The sequence below is a fragment of the Pezoporus wallicus genome, unplaced genomic scaffold (genome assembly GCF_028554395.1).
Source record: "Pezoporus wallicus isolate ANWC-B61680 ecotype Strahan unplaced genomic scaffold, APGP_CSIRO_Pwel_v1 contig_6217, whole genome shotgun sequence".
Classification (NCBI taxonomy): domain Eukaryota; kingdom Metazoa; phylum Chordata; class Aves; order Psittaciformes; family Psittacidae; genus Pezoporus; species Pezoporus wallicus.
Window position 1 is genome coordinate 803,738 of NW_026637336.1, and position 18,248 is coordinate 821,985.

Sequence of the window (18,248 nt, forward strand, 5' to 3'; positions counted from 1 at the left end):
GTCCAGCCCCTCCGTGGGTGTTGGCATCAAGTGCCTTGTGAATCACCTGGAGCACAACGCCGGATCCAGCATTTCTGATAGACAGCCAGTTTGAAACCCCAGATTTTGTGGGCTGGTTGGAGCTATGCTGTTGCTCCAAACAGTGCCAGACACGGGGCTGCTGCCAGGGATTTCAGAGCAGACCTGTAAGGGAGCTGGCAGGAGCTGTGCAGTGCTGCTCACTCGGCTGCTGCTCTGTCACAGAATCATAGAACAGTTTGGGTTGGAAGGGACCTTAAGATCATCCAGTTCCCACCCCTGCCATGGGCAGGGACGCCTCACACTAGACCTTGTCACCCACCAGTCCCTGATGGGTGAAACGATGTCAAGCATCCTTGTAACCCCCTTCAGATGCACAGCTTTGAGCTGCTCCTGGTTCTTCTGAAGCAGGCAAACCACCCCGCAGCTGAAGGGCTGTGTTCACGGGGGTGATGCTATGTTTGTGGCGCTGACTTTTCCTGCTGGGACAATGCGAGCTGTGCACTGTCATTTACTGATGTGTTTTCTATGTGCAGATAAACCGCTCTCTCCCAAAGCGTTAAAAGGACTTGAAAGCACTCAGCTGACAAAGAATTATTACCCGGTGGTAAGTTCCAAAGTGCTGATCATACATTTTAATAAGCAGCGTATTATTAGGCTCCTGAAGTGGCTCCTTCCCTTAGAAATCATTGGAGCAGTTGGTAACAACTGGGGACGTGACTGTAGTTCAATGCGGTTGTTGCCATTCCCTTGATTTAGGGCTGTCGAGACAATGAATGGAAGTTGCTGCTAGATGTCAAGAGGAGAGACTCTAGGGATAACACAGCGGAGGTGGCAGCTTTGAGATGGATGTTGGGGAGCACAGTGTCTCTGTTCCAGTCACTGCCGTGGGCTGCAGGGTGTTGATGGGCAGATAACGGCAGGGCATGAAGGAAGCCAGATGAGGGCTCTGATCCCTGGGGTTGGTTGGGGATGTTACACCCCTGCCTGTGCCTTGGAGATGGGGCAGCCCCACAGCTCCCAGCCTGGCTTGTTTGCCTGGCCTGGGCTATGAACTGGGGCTGCAGAATGCACGGAGGAACCTCCTTCACCAGCCTGAGGTCTGGCAAAGGGGGGCAGGCACCTTCCTGCAGTGCAAGGGAGTTGAGACGCCTGCATGCGAACATCCCCGGCTCTCCGTGCCGCAGGTGGGACGTGCTCATCAGTGCGTCTAAATGCGTTTCAAGCAAAGCGAAGCAGAAATGCTGTGTCCAGAGAGCTGGGGACCACCTCCTCTGTCCCCAAGGCTCATCCACACCGAGAAACCTGAGTGCTGAGCGGCAGCATGCAGGCAGGGGTTGGCCAGGGATGAATTGGCTGCTGAGAGGTGAACTCGGAGCTGGGCTGACGCTGTCGTCGCGCTTTGCCAGAGAAGGAGCAGCCTTTAACACCCCCTTTCCAGCCCTGCTCCAGTTTCCAAAGTCAAATCCCCAGATTGGACTCCCAATCCTGAGCGTTCTGGGGTCTGCGTTAGCAAATGTAATCTATGGGCTTGAAATGCACTTCCATGCTTTTCCCTGCCATGAAGCTGATGTCGTGTTCCTGAGTCGCTGGCACAAGGATGTACTCAGTGCTGTGTCTCTCACCCTTAGGTGTTGCAAAACATTCTGGAAACAGAGCGAGATTATGCGAAGGAACTACAGTCACTTCTGGGAACTTACTTAAGACCCCTCCAGTCTTACGATAAGTAAGCTATAAGGGCATCCGAGGTGCAGAGAACCCCGTAAAATGGACCAGAGCTCATTACTTCCCTGCTTGTGGATGTTGAGGGCTTGCTGCTGCTCTTCTTGTAAAGCCTCACAGCTTCCCCGTGAACCACAAAAGCCCCCACATTGTAGCTCCTGCTCTTCCCTGTTCCTCAGAGGTGCTGCAGGCATCGGGCTGTGTTCGAGATGGGCAGCTCCTCCTGTTAAACCCTCTGTGTGGCTGTTGCACCGTGCGCGTTCCCAGTGGTACACCTTGCATGGCTTCTCCCCTTGCCGTCTGCCCTGGTGTGACTTCTCAGCCCCAGGGGGTACCTCCTCATCCTCTCTTTACTTGGTGCACGATCCCGTGTATTCTTGGTGGTCAGACTGCCTCTTGCTAGATCCAAACTGCTGCTGGGCAAGAAGTGACTCCCCTCTTCCTGCATTCCCATCTGCACAGCTACCAGCTTTTAAGTGTCTCCATGCTTGGGAAGAGTGTGCTGCCATCCCTTAGCAGCACCAGGAGGGACACTGCCAGGGCTTACCTGTGGAAGAAGCTGATGTGTTCCCATCCATGCAGAGGCAGCACACGCCGCCCTGTGCTTACTCAGCATGCTGGTGCCTATCAGTAGGTTCCCATTGACAGTCTCACCCTGGTGCAACATCTTCACCTCCTGCATTGCTTCAGCTTCACTCATCTCTTCCAAAGGTGCCATCAGTGACCCTGTCCTTGTGTCTGTGTTTGGGGCTGGGGTCCCTGTGGCTGAGCACGCTGCAGGGGGACTGGCTACTCCAGAGCATAACAGGCAAAGAGCAGTGTGGTCCAGCCTGGAGAGATGGGGCAGTGGTGTCTTACGGCCTTTGTATTTAAACCTCTCCTCCCTCCCCAGATCTCCATGTGGGATATATTCAGCTGTGAAAACATCTCGTGCTCTCAGCCTTGTAGGCAGCAAATGAGGGTGGTGCGAGAGGGACTCTGGGGATGGCTCTCTCAGAAGCACACGCATAAGGCTTTGGCTAGGAAGAATCCACCTCTCGCAAGGAACAAAGCCAGCCCTACCCAAGGAGCAGCTCTGCAGGACCCTCCTGCCACAGGGAACCGCACAGCGTGAATCCCTGCAGACAAAGCTGTCTGTGTCCACACCTTCCTCCCCGCCCCTGGCTGAAATCCCGTCTGTCTGTGTCTATTAGACAGCTAAACATGGGAGCAGATTAGTGTGATTAAGTGATTAAAATCCAATTAAGATAATCCTTGGCAGCAGGCATCTTCTCCGGGATGCTGTGGTCTGTAGCACATCGTGGGGTTTGGATTTTCCCGTGTCTGATGGTGTAGCCGGGGAAGGAGAAATTCCTGGGTCTTTCTGGAAGGACAGATACCATGGGGGATGCTCCCTGGAGCGACCCCTCTCTGATGCTCCTTGTTGATTTGATTCTTTTAGGCTCAGTGCTGGGGACATCGCGTCGTTGCTGGGAAACATGGAAGAAATCTCTGCATTCCAGCAGACACTGAACCAAGCCTTGGAAGAAGTTGCGAAGTAAGCTCATGCCGTAGCACTGAGGTGGTTAAGCTATTAAACTGCAGCTAAAAATAATAGAAAGACCTGTTCATTAATGTTCCTCCTGGCTGCTGTCTTAGGCTTGTTAAATAGAGCAGGGAATAACAGGATTGAAGAGGCAGGAGGGAAGGTAGAAGAAGCTCTGACATCTCTACTGTTAAGGCATCTGCTGAATGAGAGTGTCACCAGACCTGACATGGAAGTGTACCTAGACCAAAGGTGCAGACACAAACAGGGTGGGAGACCTGGCAGGCAGGCAGGTAGGGATTGCCAGCGGGCAAAGAGCAGGTTATTAAGGGTGATGATTTCCCACAGGGAAGCAGCAGATGTCTGCAGCCTTAGCCTTGCTTCTCCTTTGGAAGGGCTGAAAGCAGATGGGGAAGAGACTGAATATTGGGGACGTTGGGTATTCTGCTCTGTGCTGCAGTTACATGGTGACTTGGGAATGTCCTGGTGCAGCAAGTGGCCCCTGGGCAGATCCCTGAGGGCGCTGTAGGTGCAGGGTGCAGAGCAAGAGGCTTAACATGACGAGTTGGTGTCCACAGGCTCCCCGAGAACCAGCAGCGTGTGGGAGGCTGTTTCATGAACCTGATGCCCCAGTTCCGCTCCCTGTACCTGACCTACTGTGCTAACCACCCCTCAGCAGTCAACGTGCTCACACAACACAGGTGAGTGATGGAGCAGGAGATGGAGGCTGAAATCCTACCTTTAAAATGTTCCTTTTATCATTAACACTTGGCTTCGTGTGGCTTCTGACCTGTAGTTTGACAATAGAGCAAGCGGATAACATGGGATCCTGCTGCTGGGAAAACTGCTGGAGTTTTGGGCTCCAGCATGGACACAACTCGTGCTGCTTGTGTTCACAGCTCCTGTCTGCCCATACAGGACTCTTCAGTAGAACAGAGGCAATCTCAGCCCTTGCAGTAGCATCTCCTATGATTGTTGCTTGCTTTCAGACCCACTCACACAGGGGAGTGTGTTCCCGTGTGGCACTATGGTGTGTGGAGTACATCACTGCAAAAGGAGGGTGGTCATCAAGTCACCCAGTCACCTGAGTTGTCAGTTGTTCAAGCACATAGTTGATTTGCAGGGTCATTGGTACGTAGCAGTAATACCATCTTTCTTCATGTCCCACTTGAATTTGAGTCATGTCGTGCTAAAGAGCATGCCAAGCCAAAGGCATACATCTGTGTCATCTCTAATGCACTTTAGCTGTCCTCCCTGCAGTGATAGGAAAACCAGAACCCCTGGCCATACTGTTTAAGCCTTCCCATTCAGCAATGGGAGATCACAATGTATTTATTTACTTACCTCCCCAAATCCAGCTTTGATTCAGCCCAGCGCAAAACCTGACTCCTGTAAATGACTCACTCTTGTGGTTGCTCAATCTGACCCCTTTCCTTCAATCAGTCCAAGAACCAGCTTTGGCAGATGTGCTGACACACACAGGCCATGTATTCCGGGGTGATGTCCGTGCTACCACCTGCATCACTGCTCTCAGCAGCATCCCAGTGCGCTGCTGCAGCATCCTCCAGCACAGCACTTCCCCTGCATCCCTGGGGAGCAGGGTCTTGCTTGGCTGGGAGCTCACAGCTCCCTGCTGGGTCTGTGGTGCTGAGGTGCTCAAAGTGAGTGGCTGAGCTGCCTTGGGAAAGGCAGAGCCCTGGCCATGAGGAGAGTGTGGGAGGCAGCAGAACGCAGCCCTTGGCGGTGGCGAGCCCTCCTCCTCCTCCTTGTTGTTGTCTCTATTTATAGTGATGAGCTGGAGAAGTTCATGGAGAGCCAGGGTGCGGCCAACCCCGGCATTCTCATCCTGACCACGAGCCTCAGCAAACCCTTCCTGAGGCTGGATAAGTACGTGACACTGCTGCAGGAGCTGGAGCGGCACATGGAGGTAGGTGGGATGCAGGGGGGGCTGCTGGGCAGGATGTGCCCCTTGATGCTGCCCCCTCCACCTCAAACTGCTCAAGCACCACATTGCTACAAGTACTTACTACCCCTCCGAGGAGGTGTCCCACCTCCGGGGGATATTAGCTACCATTCAGATTAGAAGTGAGGAAGCAGTGGAAGTGTCGGGGATGTTGCAGGAAGGCATCGCCTGCTCTTTGCTCCAGCCCATCCTCAGAGACGGGCTATTTCCAGCCCAAGTAAAAGCAGAGTTGAGGGTCAGGCCACAGCTGGTATTTATTTGCACAGCGGTTAATAAATCACTGTTTTTATTTCCATTTCATGACATTCCGGTGCCACTTGCTCCCAGGCACATTCCCAGCCCTCACCCCAGGCTCGTGCTCCGGGATGGAGGCAGAGGTAGACCTGGCAGCCGGGGCAGACACTGGGTGAGTGCCTGGGAGCAGAGGGAGCAGGAAAGGGACACAGAGGCCCTCAGAGAGTGGCAGATCTGTTTCAGGACATGTCTCCTCCCCTCTCCTGTAGAGATCTCTGTTGATGGAGCTCTGCTCCTTGCCTGTGGATGCTGCAACATGTAAACCCCGAGGGTGGGCTAAGGAGGTGAAGGAAACAGAAGCAACAAAGTCTGGGTTTAGCTGGGTTTGCTTCTTCCCTCTTCCAGAGTTAATTACTCAGCACACTTCACCAGGGTCATTCATTGCACATCCCAGCCTGACTCCCCCATGTGCTGGGCTGCACCCCCAGAGCGTGAGCAGCAGCTCAGGGAGGGGATCCTGCCCTTCTGCTGTGCTCTGGGGAGACCCCCCTGCAGCTCTGATCCAGCTCTGGGGCAGCAGCACAAGAGGGACGTGGAGCTGTTGGAGTGAGGCCAGAGGAGGCCATGGGGATGCTGCGAGGGCTGGAGCAGCTCTGCTCTGGAGCCAGGCTGAGAGAGCTGGGCTGGGGCAGCCTGGAGAAGAGAAGGCTCCTGAAGGGGAGACCTGAGAGCAGCTCCAGTGCCTGAAGGGGCTGCAGGAAAGCTGGAGAGGGGCTTGGGACAAGGGATGGAGGGACAGGCCAAGGGGAATGGCTTTAACCTGCCCGAGGGGAGACTGAGATGAGCTCTTAGGCAGAAGCTCTTCCCTGTGAGGGTGCTGAGGCACTGGCATAGGGTGTAAGAGCACTGTATGCACATCACAGACCTGTCCTGCTCTCACCAGGCTGCAGGGCCTGAGCTGAGCGTGGCTGCAGCCACCATGCCAGTGCAGAGACAGTGTGCTCTGTACAGGATGCTGTGTGGGATTCAGCAGTGGATTCAGGGGCACACACATCACCTATTCCTCCTAGTTTCTAAGCCGAGCGTGGGAGGTTTGTTGCATGAATCAGTAGGGTTGAGGTTTAAGCTGTGATGCCGTGGGAGGAGGATGGATGTGTCCAATGCAGATGTATGCAGTGTCGAGTGTACCAGAGCATTCCCTCTGCTGCTGTGCAGCTGGAAACAGGGTAGGTATGTTCAGGGCAGTCCTCATCCCAGATTCAGAGGTGAGCAATCCCTGACAGCTGCAGGGACTGCTCCATCACAAGCTGGACACCTGCCTGCATGGTGAAGAGCTTATGTTGTGGGGCCCTAGATCCAGGAGGAGGTGCTAGGAGAGCACTAGCATGCAGCTGCAGTCAGAGATAAGGGGCAGCATCCTGCTTTCCCCTCTCTCAGCCAGGAGCTCTCTGCTGCCTTCAGCCTGGAGGTGAAGGTCCCATTGATGCTCATGGAAATGGCACCCTTGATGGGGCAATGGCTACAATACCATGCACGCCAATGGGAGTTTCCTTCCTGAAGGTGAAACCAGCGATCCACCCTACACCTCTGCCTGGTTTCATTGATTTTCTTTGCAAGCTGAGTTTGTCCTGAATGAAATCACATCTGTTCTTGCTGTGCCCACTTTACACTCATGAAATTGGTATTAATGAATTGCATGGTTGCTTTAAACCACATCCCATTGACCTGGGTGGTGAGGAAGGTACCTGGGAGGCTTTGTCCCCTCCAGCGGCCCCTCTGCCCTGCATCCCCCCTGTGGGCTCTGCAGCCCTGGATGCCCTGGGGCAGTGGGTGCTGCACAGGGTGATGATGCTGGTGGTGGCGGTGGCTGAAGGCTTCTTCTCTCCCTTCACTAGGAGGCGCATGCAGATCACGAAGAGGTTCTGAAAGCCCTCACATCCTTCAAGTCCCTTGTGGTAGGTGGCAGTTCTTAAAATAGCACGCTCCGTTTCAGGGCTGCGTTGGATGAGTCAAGCCTGACATTTGTCTCCTCCATTAGAAACAAAATAAGTCTTCTGGAATGGAAAAGATGGGGTTTAAAGCATCTTAATCTCAAGTCTCAAGTCTAGAGCTGCCCCTCTGGCTGTGTGTTCCCAGCAATTGCACCTCGGCTCCGTGCTCCCAGCAGGAGGGATGAAGGGATGAAGGATGCTCGGTGTGCTCTGTGGCAGAAAGCCACATGTGGGTGGTGGTGGTGACAGGGTCCCTTTCATGTCCTTTTGCCTCCATACCCTGATCCAGAGCGCCCCGTGCTTGCTGAGATGAGCTGTGAAAGGTTACCAGGGTTGCCTGACTCAGCTGCTGGTGCCCATCGGGTGACTTTTGGTTTTGTAGAGGATTTTTGCTCCAGGGGTGTCAGGAGACCTTGACCATATTGCAATATGGACTTTGCTGTGGGGAACAGAGCAAGCAAAGGGCCGAGTCCGAGCTAACAGACCTGTTCCTGGGAGCTGGGTTACCTGCACCCCTCCGAGTCCTGCTGCACTGAGAGGAAAAAGAGGGGGAAAAGCCACCCACGTGCACAAAGCTTTTACCCAGCAAAGCTTTCCTCAGTTGTTAAGGAAGCTGTAGTCTCTCTCACTTTGTGGCCTGAATACCTTTCACTCCAACCACTCCAGATGTGGTCCAGCTTCCTTCCTTAGCACTGCAGATGCAGGTTTTTCGGTGCTTAGCAGTGCAGATAAAAGATGGGGAGGAGAAAGTTCATAGAAAACAGGAAAGGGTGATTATATTACATTTACTTAGAAACCCAGCTCCCCTTCCATTTGTTCTGGTAGATAATAGGGCAATAATTCAGTGAAGTTACAAGGTGATGTTAATCTACAGGAGTGCTCGTAAGCAATGGATGGGTTTACTTGAAATGTGCACTTGGGTGCTGAGTAATTTAATGTAATTATGAGATAACTGAAGAGGTTCAGTGCGGATCTGAGGTCAGATGGGCAGAGATGCCCCTCGTGACAGATGCCTGGTCCCACAGTAGGACCAGGGACGGACCATGTTGCTGCTGTGATTTGCAGTGGTGCCTCTGCACAAGCTGTGATGGATTGGTGTGGATTTTATTTGGATTTGCATCCTGGGAATGTTGGATTTGGAGCTGCAAAACCAGAGGAGGCCCCCGCAGCTTGGTTCAAATGTGTACATTCAAACTAGCCCCAGTGCAGTGTCTCACTTTGAAGATCTGGGTAGGCAAAGAGTTTGTATGAAACTGAGCTGGGAAAAGAGGAGAATCTCTGCCAGGAACAGGGCTTTGGAAAAACCCAAGTATCTGGTGAGAACTGAGCCCGGGTTTGGCTTAGCAGCTGCTTTTCCTTGGCAGAGGGTCAGTTAAAGCAAGCCTTGCTTGGGTTTGCAGGACTGTCTGTTCCGTCAGTGCTGTCCTCTGCTTGCCGAGAGCTGCTGAAGGACTGGCGGCTCCATGGAGCTGTTCCAGTGCCCAGCTGCTGAGCATCGGTGCAGTCCTTTCAATGACAGCACCTTCTTTTTGGGCTGCTCTGCTGGAACACTGCGCCAAGGCCTGCTGCTGGGTTTGCAGATTCTGGTTACAAAACACCCCCCCCCAACTGATTCACAGGGGTTTTGCATTGCTGCAACTAAAACTCTCTTTGCTGCTTGGGCAAAATGGGCAAAACCTCTGTGAGCACCAGCAAAGAGGGAGACTTGTCACCCTGTGGCTGTCTTGGGTTTGGAAACTGTGACTCTGTGCTCTCAGAGGTGGCACTGGTTTGGAAAGAAAAGCTTGCTCAGTGCAGGGTGCATGTTTGGTGACATTTTCATGTGTTCAGTGCTTCATAGATCACTAAATCTGTAACCAGCTCTGTGTAATAGCACCCAAGCAGGTTTTGCCTATCCCTTGACATGACCAGCCCTGAGCCCATGTGGCTGTGGGAGCATCCCGTCTTTGTTGGGATGGTTTGAGTTTGCTCCTGCCCTCTTGGCTAATAAAGCCTCTCCCTGCCATTCCCAGACACAGTGCCAGGAGCTGAGGAAGAGGAAACAACTCGAGCTGCAGATCCTGTCCGAATCCATCCAGCGCTGGGAAGGAGAGGACATAAAAACAATGGGAAGCATCATCTACATGTCCCAGGTTATGGTGCAGTGCGGGGGAAGCGAGGTGAGTGCAGTGGTCCTCCTCCTGCCTAAAGGCATTGTGTCCAGATACTCCTTTGCTCACGGCATCAGGCAGCAGCTGCTCTCACTCCAGGCCAGCAAAGCACTGACAAGCAATGCTAACAAATCATTTCAGCCAGAGAAGAGCTACACAACGGGACTGTGCATGTCTTTGGAGTCAGGCACCCTGGTGACTTAGCTTCAGGTCTTTGCTGATGCACTCCTCAAGCAGGAGCATCTCAGTGTCATATAGCACATTCATTTCCCCCTTTCCCCCCTGTGACTGACTCTGAGAAATGAGAGTGACTTCGAAGTATGCATTACCATAACCATTTTGCACTTCCTGTGATGCTGTGACGTCCCACTCCAGAGCTGACTGTGCTTTGGAAATAGCTGGAGGGATTCCTGTGCTGCTGGGCCTGGAGCATCACACCACAGACCTTCACCAGTGCTGTCAAAGCCATGCACACTGCGTGTTCGGTGTGGGAAGGTGCCTGTTCTCACTGAATTCCTTGCTTGCTGTAGCAAATATTCCCCAGGAAGGGAAGAGCTGTAAAACAAAGCCCTGTAGGGTCTGGTCCTAGAGCCTGGTTTGGGATGTGAGATGCTGAAGGACATAAGGTCTTAGGAGGCAGTTTGAAATGACCGGGAGAGGATCAGCAGGCAAAGATGTATGCAGGGAAAACTAGGACAGCAATGAGATGCTGTAAAGAAGAAAAGCCCTAATAATGGGTATGGGGAGGGATCTCTCCCAGGCTGTGATTCCAGCTGCAACAAGTCCAGTTTGCTGGAGGAAACCGCTTGGGAGGCATTGCAGGCTGGCCTAACCTACACTCATGTCCCTGCAGGAGAAAGAGGAGCGCTATTTCTTGTTGTTTTCAAACGTTCTGCTGATGCTGTCTGCAAGCCCACGGATGAGTGGGTTCATCTATCAGGTAGGCACGCTCAGTTTGAATTGGAAGCTGCAAGGCGTTGGGTGTGAGGGAGGAAATCAGATAGCTTCTATCAAATTCAACCCTCTCTGCTTCCTTAAACCTCGCTGGTGGCATGCAAGTGCTGGGAACTTGGGTTTGGTGTTACCAGGCCACTTGGTGCCTTTGTCCTGCCGGGTGGTTGAACAGCGTTTGGTAGGTGAATGCTGTGAAATTAGGAAGGAAAACCTGCAGAGCATGGTGGCCTGCGGGCTGTCCTCAAGAAGGATGTGGATGTGAAGGTGTCCTGACCCAGCCGTAGAGGTTTGCCCCCTACGATTTCAGTGTTGTGCCCTCACTAGGGAATATTTCACTACTGTAAAGCCCACTGTAAAGAGCTCAACATTTCCTCTCCATGGGGCACCCAAAAACTCTGTATTTCTTGAGTTTCACCATTTGAATGGCTGCAGCCAGGCTGTTGGGAGCTTGGTTTCCCTCTGGTTGCCTGAAGCCATCAATAATACAGAAGGATGCTCTTGTGTTGACATGTCGTTTGTCATACCCAGGAGAGATGGGAGAGGTTTGGGAAGGATTCGGCTGGGGGTTTTGGGTTTCATCTGTAAGCAGGCAGTTCAACACGCAGAGCAGAGGCACAGCGAAGGCTTCCCCAGACCCAGGGCAAGTTGGTCCTTCTGACTTGGTTGTACAAAGGGTTTGCATCTAGTGAAGGGAAGGGGTAGAAGATGAGCTGGGAATGACTCAGTTGTCATGGGAGCCTTTTCCCAGGGTTTGACCTAGTTGTGCAGAGAAATGGAGATCCGTACATTCAAGGAGACTCTTCCTGCAGTCAGGAGCCTTTACAAATGAGTTTTTAATGGCGATTCCTAAAAAGAAAGGAATTGGCAGGAAAACAAGCAGAACAACCCCCGCCGGGAAGCCGATGCAGACGCTGACTCCTCCTCAATTCCCTTAGGGAAGGCTGCCTTTGACGGGAATGACACTGACAAAGCTGGAAGATGCTGAAGGGAATGAGCACATGTTTGAAATCACAGGTCAGTGGCTCAGGCCGTGCTCCCAGTCCCAACAGCAGCTGCCACTGGAGGTGCCGGTGGTCTCCTCCTTGCCCTGGGGTCTGCACCACCCTTTACTGTGTGCTTTCACTGCACATTCCTGAGCATCTCCCTCCTGGTTGAGGCAACCTCCTCCCAGCGCCCTCCAGCTCTGCCTCTGGGCTGCTTTTGGAGACCTTCAGTGCTCTGTATGGGATAAATCACCTTCCCCAGTAGCACTGCTCTGGGCTGTGTGTGCCCTGTCTGCATCCAGCATCCATCCCATGCAGCTGTGAGCACCTCAGTTATTGGCAGCTCTGGTCATTAAAGAGTTTTCCTAATGTTCCTCCCAGTTTTCCTTTTCAACTTATCACCTGCAGCTATACGCAGTCAATTCATGCTCAGTGCCTTGGCTGTTTGTGCTGCTGGCATTTGGTGTCAGGGTCCTGTTAACCATGGAAATGTCGCATTTGCTTGCCTTTAACATGCAGTAATGCCTCACACATTCGTTTCACCAATTCCCTTCGGTTGTCTGTGCAGCTCCCACACTGGGTGCCTGGAGCAGGACACAGTCACATCTTTGCCTTGGCCTGTTGCAGACAGTAGATGCTGCAGTCTGAGGAGCATCCTGTGGCTGTGCCGAGCTGAGCTCACCCTGTGTGTCTCTACTGTTACCTAAAGACTGTTCTTTCACCCTCTGCCACAGGGAACATGACGGAGCGGATCACTGTGTCCTGCAGCTCCAGCCAGGACCTGCACGAATGGCTGGACCACTTGCAAAGGCTGACCAAGGGGACATGCAACACCATCTCCAAAACACAGTCCTGGAATGCTCATTCGGTGAGTGTCTCATCTCCCCATCTGCTCCATGCCCAGCGTTCCCTCATGCTGGGGAGGGAATGCACCTTGATATTGAGGTACAGCTATAAGACACATGCTGCAGTTCTGTTTGTAACTGGGTCGTGCTTGTACCATTCTACGTGTATCCTGCCCACTGAACTCTTGTCCACCCCTGCATTGCTCGGTGGCTAACAGCCTTCATCTGCTTCCCATCTCTTTTCCCAGGCATTTAGTTCAGCCGGACAGACCCGTGGGCCTCTGGAACCCCCCAAAATCCTCAAGCCCTGGAGCTTGAGCTGCCTCCGTCCTGCTCCTCCACTTAGACCCTCGGCAGCGCTGAGTTACAAAGAGGTAACCACCCCGTGTGCCTGCAGAGCATCCCTGCTGCTCGTGTCCAGGTTTCTCATCCCATAGCGGGGGCACAGCAGCTCAGGTTGATGGGATGCTGAGAGCAATGGCTCTGCCAAGCTTTGCCCCAGCCCTGTGATGGGCGTTTGTCGCTGTGGCTGGCTTTGTGCTGCACGTGAAGCGTGAGCACGTGTGCTTGCAGGTCCCGCAGCGTGTGTCCCATTGACTCCTTTGGCAGTGCCGTGGTGGGTGGTGGAGCTGCATCCTCTCCTCGTCCTGCCTTAGTCTGAGCCATGGGTTCCCTGCTGGGATGTGCTCCAGCTCCAGCCTTGCTGGTGCTGCAGGATGGAGAAGCGATGCTGCACCAGGAGGAGGAGGAGGAGAAAAGCCTGTTGATGTTTTTCATGTCTCCCACCCTGTGTTTTGGTGGATGGAGCAGGGAGGGCTCCTGCAGCACTCCTTCGCCACCCACCTCAGTGTTTTACACACCCATAGCCTGCATGGGAGGCAGCAGCCCCAAGGAACGCTTCCTCCACAGAAACCTCAAGCCTGGGAGCTAGGAGGTGGCGTGGGGAACCCCAAAATACAACCCAGCTCTGCTTCTCACCCCCCTGCTGCAACTGCAACGCTCTCCTTCCCTGCCTCACGGTAAACTTGTGGGATTACTCACCAGCAGCTTGGGTGACGTTCCCCTTCCTGAATGAGCACTCTGGTTCTGAGTCAGCTGCTCTTCTGGGTACAGCAGCACCGGGAGCATCACTGCCTGGGCTCCCAGGGGGATGGGGGCCCAGGAGTCAGGGATGGAGAGCCAGCAGCCGAGGGGGCTGTGGGTTTGCTGCTCCAGGTAGAGATTTCAGGTAGCCTCATGGCATTGGGTTACTTTGATTTCTTAGAAGGTGTAAAAGAGCTCATTTCACTGTGGGAATTTAGTTGTTCAACCAGGCAGACTGGAAATGACCCTTGATCTTTGCATGGTCCGGATCCATAACGTAAGCTAAACTGGTGCTTGCTTGCATGGTGAATTAAAATAGGCTAGAAAGGCAAAGAAGAAGAGAAACTTTTCCGGTGTGAAAGTGAAAGGCTGATACTTATTTCTAAGGCAGACCAAACCATGTCACCCTATTGAGTGATATCACTAACACCACGGTGCTTTGCAGTTTCTCAGTTGTCCCCTCATGCAGAGCAGGAGTTAAACTCTTAGTGTCACAACTAGGCACGAGGTTTATGCCCCACAGAGACAGAATGGGATGCTGCTGCAGGCTGCATGGTGGCATGCAAGGTATCAAAGGACCCATTGTGTGGTTTGCTTAGGAACAGGCTGTGCTGGCCACGTTGGTGGGAACCCAAAGGCCGATGGGTCCACCAGAGGCGGAGTAGGATCAGTCCATACTCTCAAAGGAGAACACGAGCCTGTGATGGGAGATAAGCTTAATTGTTGGCCCAAGCAGATCTCCATCTTCCTCATCCCTCCCTCTGGGTGCTCAATCACTAATCACTCCTATTTCACTTCTCTGCTTTTGATTTAAAGTGGGGCACAAAATGAGCTCCGTGCTTCCTGTAATGAAGGATAATGAAAGTTGCAAAGGTTATTTGCATGGAAGTGAGTGGGGGAGTTTGGATAAGATGTTCAGACATCCAGTGTGACTTCAGCTGTAGTGTAGGACGGGCTGGCAGAGTCTTGTGCATTTCCTTGTACCTCGCTGTGCTCAGGAAACCCCAGAGCCTGCTTGTGCACTGCACGGCACTCGTGTTGTTTCCATTGAAATTGGGTCATTTTTCCTGTTCTGTTTCCAGTAACCATTTGAAATGACAGAGCAGGTGCTGTGCGTAAAGCCCTGTGTCAGGATTCAGGTTTGAGAAGGGAAAAAACCCAGGTTTACAGATGGTTTCTTCTGCTCTCTTTTCTTTCTTTATCTGAAGTGGCCTGCTTTGCCTTAGGTGAAGGGTTTGTAACATCAGGGCTCAGGACTTGGCTGGTCAGACCTGTAGGAGAGCCACATGGCTCCCTGGGCTGAGCATCCCAGGGATGGGAGCCTCCGTGGGGTGTCCAGGAGCTCCCTGTCCTGCCAGCAGAGCAGGGAGATGCTGGTGCCTGATGCTGTCAATGGCAGGTTCCCTCCGAGGAGGTCCCCTTGGAGAAGATGCTGTCCTGGGAGCACCAGGGTGGGCAGAGCATCCCATCACCCTGGCTGGGTTGGGTTGAAGACCACAGGGCTGGTATTGAGCCCTAAGCTGCACCCCAGGGCTCGGATGGAGCCAGGCGAGCAGGGTGGCTGCAGCATTCCTGGTACCAATGGGTCCTGCATTATAAGCACTGTTTGAGACAACCAGCACCTACAGAAACCTACTACTAACCAAGGAGGCATGTTCTCTATTTTTATGTGTTTAGAGTGTATTAATGCCCACTTACCATGCGTTTCACATATAATGTTTTCAGTTCTGCATGCCACCGTGCTCCTTTGCATGTCGATAGTGCTCTGAAAGCAGTACGGAGGGTGTGCCACATTAATCACTAACATTGAAATGTGTTTTAGAATTGTGGATTTAATGGACCCGGTCAATAAAACCATCAATTTCTCACACTCATCTTCTCTTTCTTTGCATATTCATTGTAGAGGATGTCTTATATCTTAAAGGTAAGGGTAGACACATCTCTCTTTGGCTTGTTGTGGCAAAGAATGCTTGTTCCTGTTCACGCTTCTCGTGCTTGCATGACCCTCCCCTTGCCTGGCTGTATCAGTGAGTTATCTTGAGTCAGTAGTGGCTGGCAAGTACATTTTGAGTTAACTTTCCAGAAGGATTTAGTATTATGGTCTTAAACTTCCTGGCAAGCCCCTCCTGCTCAAAATCCGTATTGCATGTAACCTACTAATACACTAATTCTCTCCAAATCAGCAAGACTTGTAGCTCAGTGAAGGAGATAGATAAAAGCTTGTGTTTCTTACCTGTGGAGTGACAGCAAACACTAACATCATGTGTACGTGTTTGTTCTCTGTGTATGTGTGTGGGATTTATACTCTCAAATGAATGCATTTAGGAGCAATAGTATTTGCCAGCTGTTTTATATGGGAAATCAAAGCAAGCCAAGGAAATAAATGACCTTACAGGGTTCTCTAACAAAGACCACCAACGTGAGCAGACTAAAAGTGCTGTGAATGCGTTTGAAATCTTTGGCTATGGGGCTTGTCCTGGTGCAATCCCCACTGCTGTTGCAGGCAGCAGTGGGCCACAACCAGCACATGGAAAAGGCAGAAAGCATCCTTGTCTTCAACTTTGTCACTGTCTGCTTTGTAGCTCTCTCAAGTGTCGTGCATATCGAGGATGTAGCTGCATTCAACTGTGCTGCTCTGCTGTTAGAGCTGCCCCTTAATCTGGTTAAACACGAGGGTCTGTTTCTCTATAGGATTCCAGCAAAAGTCCCAAAACAATGAAGAAGTTTCTTCCAAAAAGGAAAACAGAGAGAAAACCATCAGATGAAGAGTTTGTTATCCGGAAAAGTGAGTGTTGTGATTTCCTTTTCTTCTTGGAGGCTTCTCTGTACTCAGTGATCCCCACGGGACCTTGGTACAATGGGATGCCCACGTTGGAAGCAAGCCTGTGTGCTGCTGAGCATGGGAGGCTTCTGGAAGCCTCCAACAGATCTCCAGACATGCTGCCATCCTAGCACAAGGTCTTGGGTTGGGGGTGGTCTTGTTCTGGGTACAAAGCCAAGGAACGACTTCCAAGTACATAAAAGCTGCTGTAAAACTGTGCATCAACAGGCACCAAAATTGAAGATCACAGGACTCTTGAGAGCTGGGACAAACCCTTACCATGCCAGTGGGTCCTGGAACAGGCTCCATGGGAACACAAAAAGGCTCTTTCCCTGCAGGGGTGTCCACTGGCAGAGAGGGGTGTCCTGGCAGCTGTCATCCAGCTCCAACCCCTGCCACGGGCAGGGACCCCTTCCACTAGAGCAGCTTGCTCCAAGCCCCTGTGTCCAACCTGCCCTTGAACACTGCCAGGGATGGGGCAGCCACAGCTTCTCTGGGCACCCTGTGCCAGCGCCTCAGCACCCTCACAGGGAAGAGCTTCTGCCTAAGAGCTCATCTCAGTCTGCCCTCGGGCAGGTTAAAGCCATTCCCCTTGGCCTGTCCCTACATCCCTTGTCCCAAGCCCCTCTCCAGCTTTCCTGCAGCCCCTTCAGGCACTGGAGCTGCTCTCAGGTCTCCCCTTCAGGAGCCTTCTCTTCTCCAGGCTGCCCCAGCCCAGCTCTCTCAGCCTGGCTCCAGAGCAGAGCTGCTCCAGCCCTCGCAGCATCTCCGTGGCCTCCTCTGGCCTCACTCCAGCAGGATCTCAAAGGGGAATAGGACAAAGTCCCAGGGGCAGTGTCAGTCAAGGAAGCAGCACCTGCTTCTCTTAAGGGACCTGGGAGCAAAGGCTGGGGGAGATGAACACGGAGAACATGACTTTGTGTGATAGCTGCTGTCTGCAATGTTTGACAGGTACCGCTGCGCTGGAAGAAGATGCTCAGATCCTGAAGGTGATCGAGGCATACTGCACCGGGGCAGGTTTCCAGCAAGCTCTCAGCTCAGGTGGGCACACAACCACATTGTTTAGCTCTTACTCTGCCCACAGCACTGATAACCCCTCTGGGAAAAAACAGAGGGTTGCATCATACAGCACTGAGAGTCATGCTTGGAAACTGTGGTATTCAAGATAAGGGAGCTTTATCTGCCTAGTGGTTTAGTTGCCATTGTTTTTCTTCTAAACACAGAGAATGAAGGAGGTAGGAGGGCAGATGAGACACAGCTATTTCACCAGCACTAAGGAATTAAGCAAACCTAGTCAGGTCCTGTGGCTGTCGGCACTGACAACCTGATGGTAATCTCGGGTTGCATAGAGCTTTAGAAAGGAAGCATGAGTATTATCTCTCAATCAGCTGCTTGTTGACGTTGCTTCATAAGAACCTAACAGCTTCAGCTCTGGAAATAAAACTATTTTATCATTGCTGGTGAGATGGCAAATTAAATCACTGTAATGTGGAAAAGAGGGGCCGTGGTTCTGAGAGCTCTTGACCCTACTCGAATGGTCTCATTTAGAAGTCATGATGCAGCTTTAGATGCAGTGAGCACTCTTGAAAACTCCCCCATTGCTGTTTTAGCTCCAGGTTGGCGGTACCCATCAGCCTGTGTTTAACCATGGCAGGTGGCTGGAGGCTGCTGCAGCTCCAGCGTGCAGAGGGGCAGGGAGAAGGAGGGCATCAGGGGCGCATCCCCCTTTTCCATCCCGATGATTAACTCTCATACACAGGCTCCCGTAAAGACTCCATCCCCCAAGTCCTTCTTCCTGAGGAAGAGAAAATCATCATAGAGGAAACACGAAGCAACGGCCAGACTGTCACGGAGGAAAAGTAAGCGCTGCTGCTCCCTGCTTCCCGATCCCTTGTTGCTTTTTGGGAAGACTTGGAAAACCCAGGCCCTCTCCTTTGGCCTCTGCTGGTATCACCGACT

The 18,248-nt window shown here is 52.4% G+C and overlaps 1 protein-coding gene across 6 annotated transcripts in view; it reads left to right on the forward strand.

Moving 5' to 3' along the window:
* ARHGEF6 (Rac/Cdc42 guanine nucleotide exchange factor 6) overlaps positions 1-18,248 on the forward strand; it is a 38,739-nt gene that overhangs the window by 16,567 nt on the left and 3,924 nt on the right. For 4 of the 6 annotated variants that reach the window (XM_057404868.1, XM_057404872.1, XM_057404874.1 and 1 more), the window contains 15 exons: positions 555-625; positions 1,650-1,744; positions 3,182-3,277; positions 3,844-3,966; positions 5,054-5,192; positions 7,358-7,417; positions 9,466-9,612; positions 10,457-10,543; positions 11,493-11,571; positions 12,275-12,408; positions 12,634-12,759; positions 15,372-15,392; positions 16,160-16,253; positions 17,241-17,330; positions 18,049-18,148. In XM_057404868.1, the coding sequence (XP_057260851.1) occupies positions 555-625; positions 1,650-1,744; positions 3,182-3,277; positions 3,844-3,966; positions 5,054-5,192; positions 7,358-7,417; positions 9,466-9,612; positions 10,457-10,543; positions 11,493-11,571; positions 12,275-12,408; positions 12,634-12,759; positions 15,372-15,392; positions 16,160-16,253; positions 17,241-17,330; positions 18,049-18,148 (1,462 nt within the window). The remainder of the gene's footprint in view (positions 1-554; positions 626-1,649; positions 1,745-3,181; positions 3,278-3,843; positions 3,967-5,053; positions 5,193-7,357; positions 7,418-9,465; positions 9,613-10,456; positions 10,544-11,492; positions 11,572-12,274; positions 12,409-12,633; positions 12,760-15,371; positions 15,393-16,159; positions 16,254-17,240; positions 17,331-18,048; positions 18,149-18,248) is intronic. The other 2 variants (XM_057404870.1, XM_057404869.1) reach the window with 2 other exon arrangements.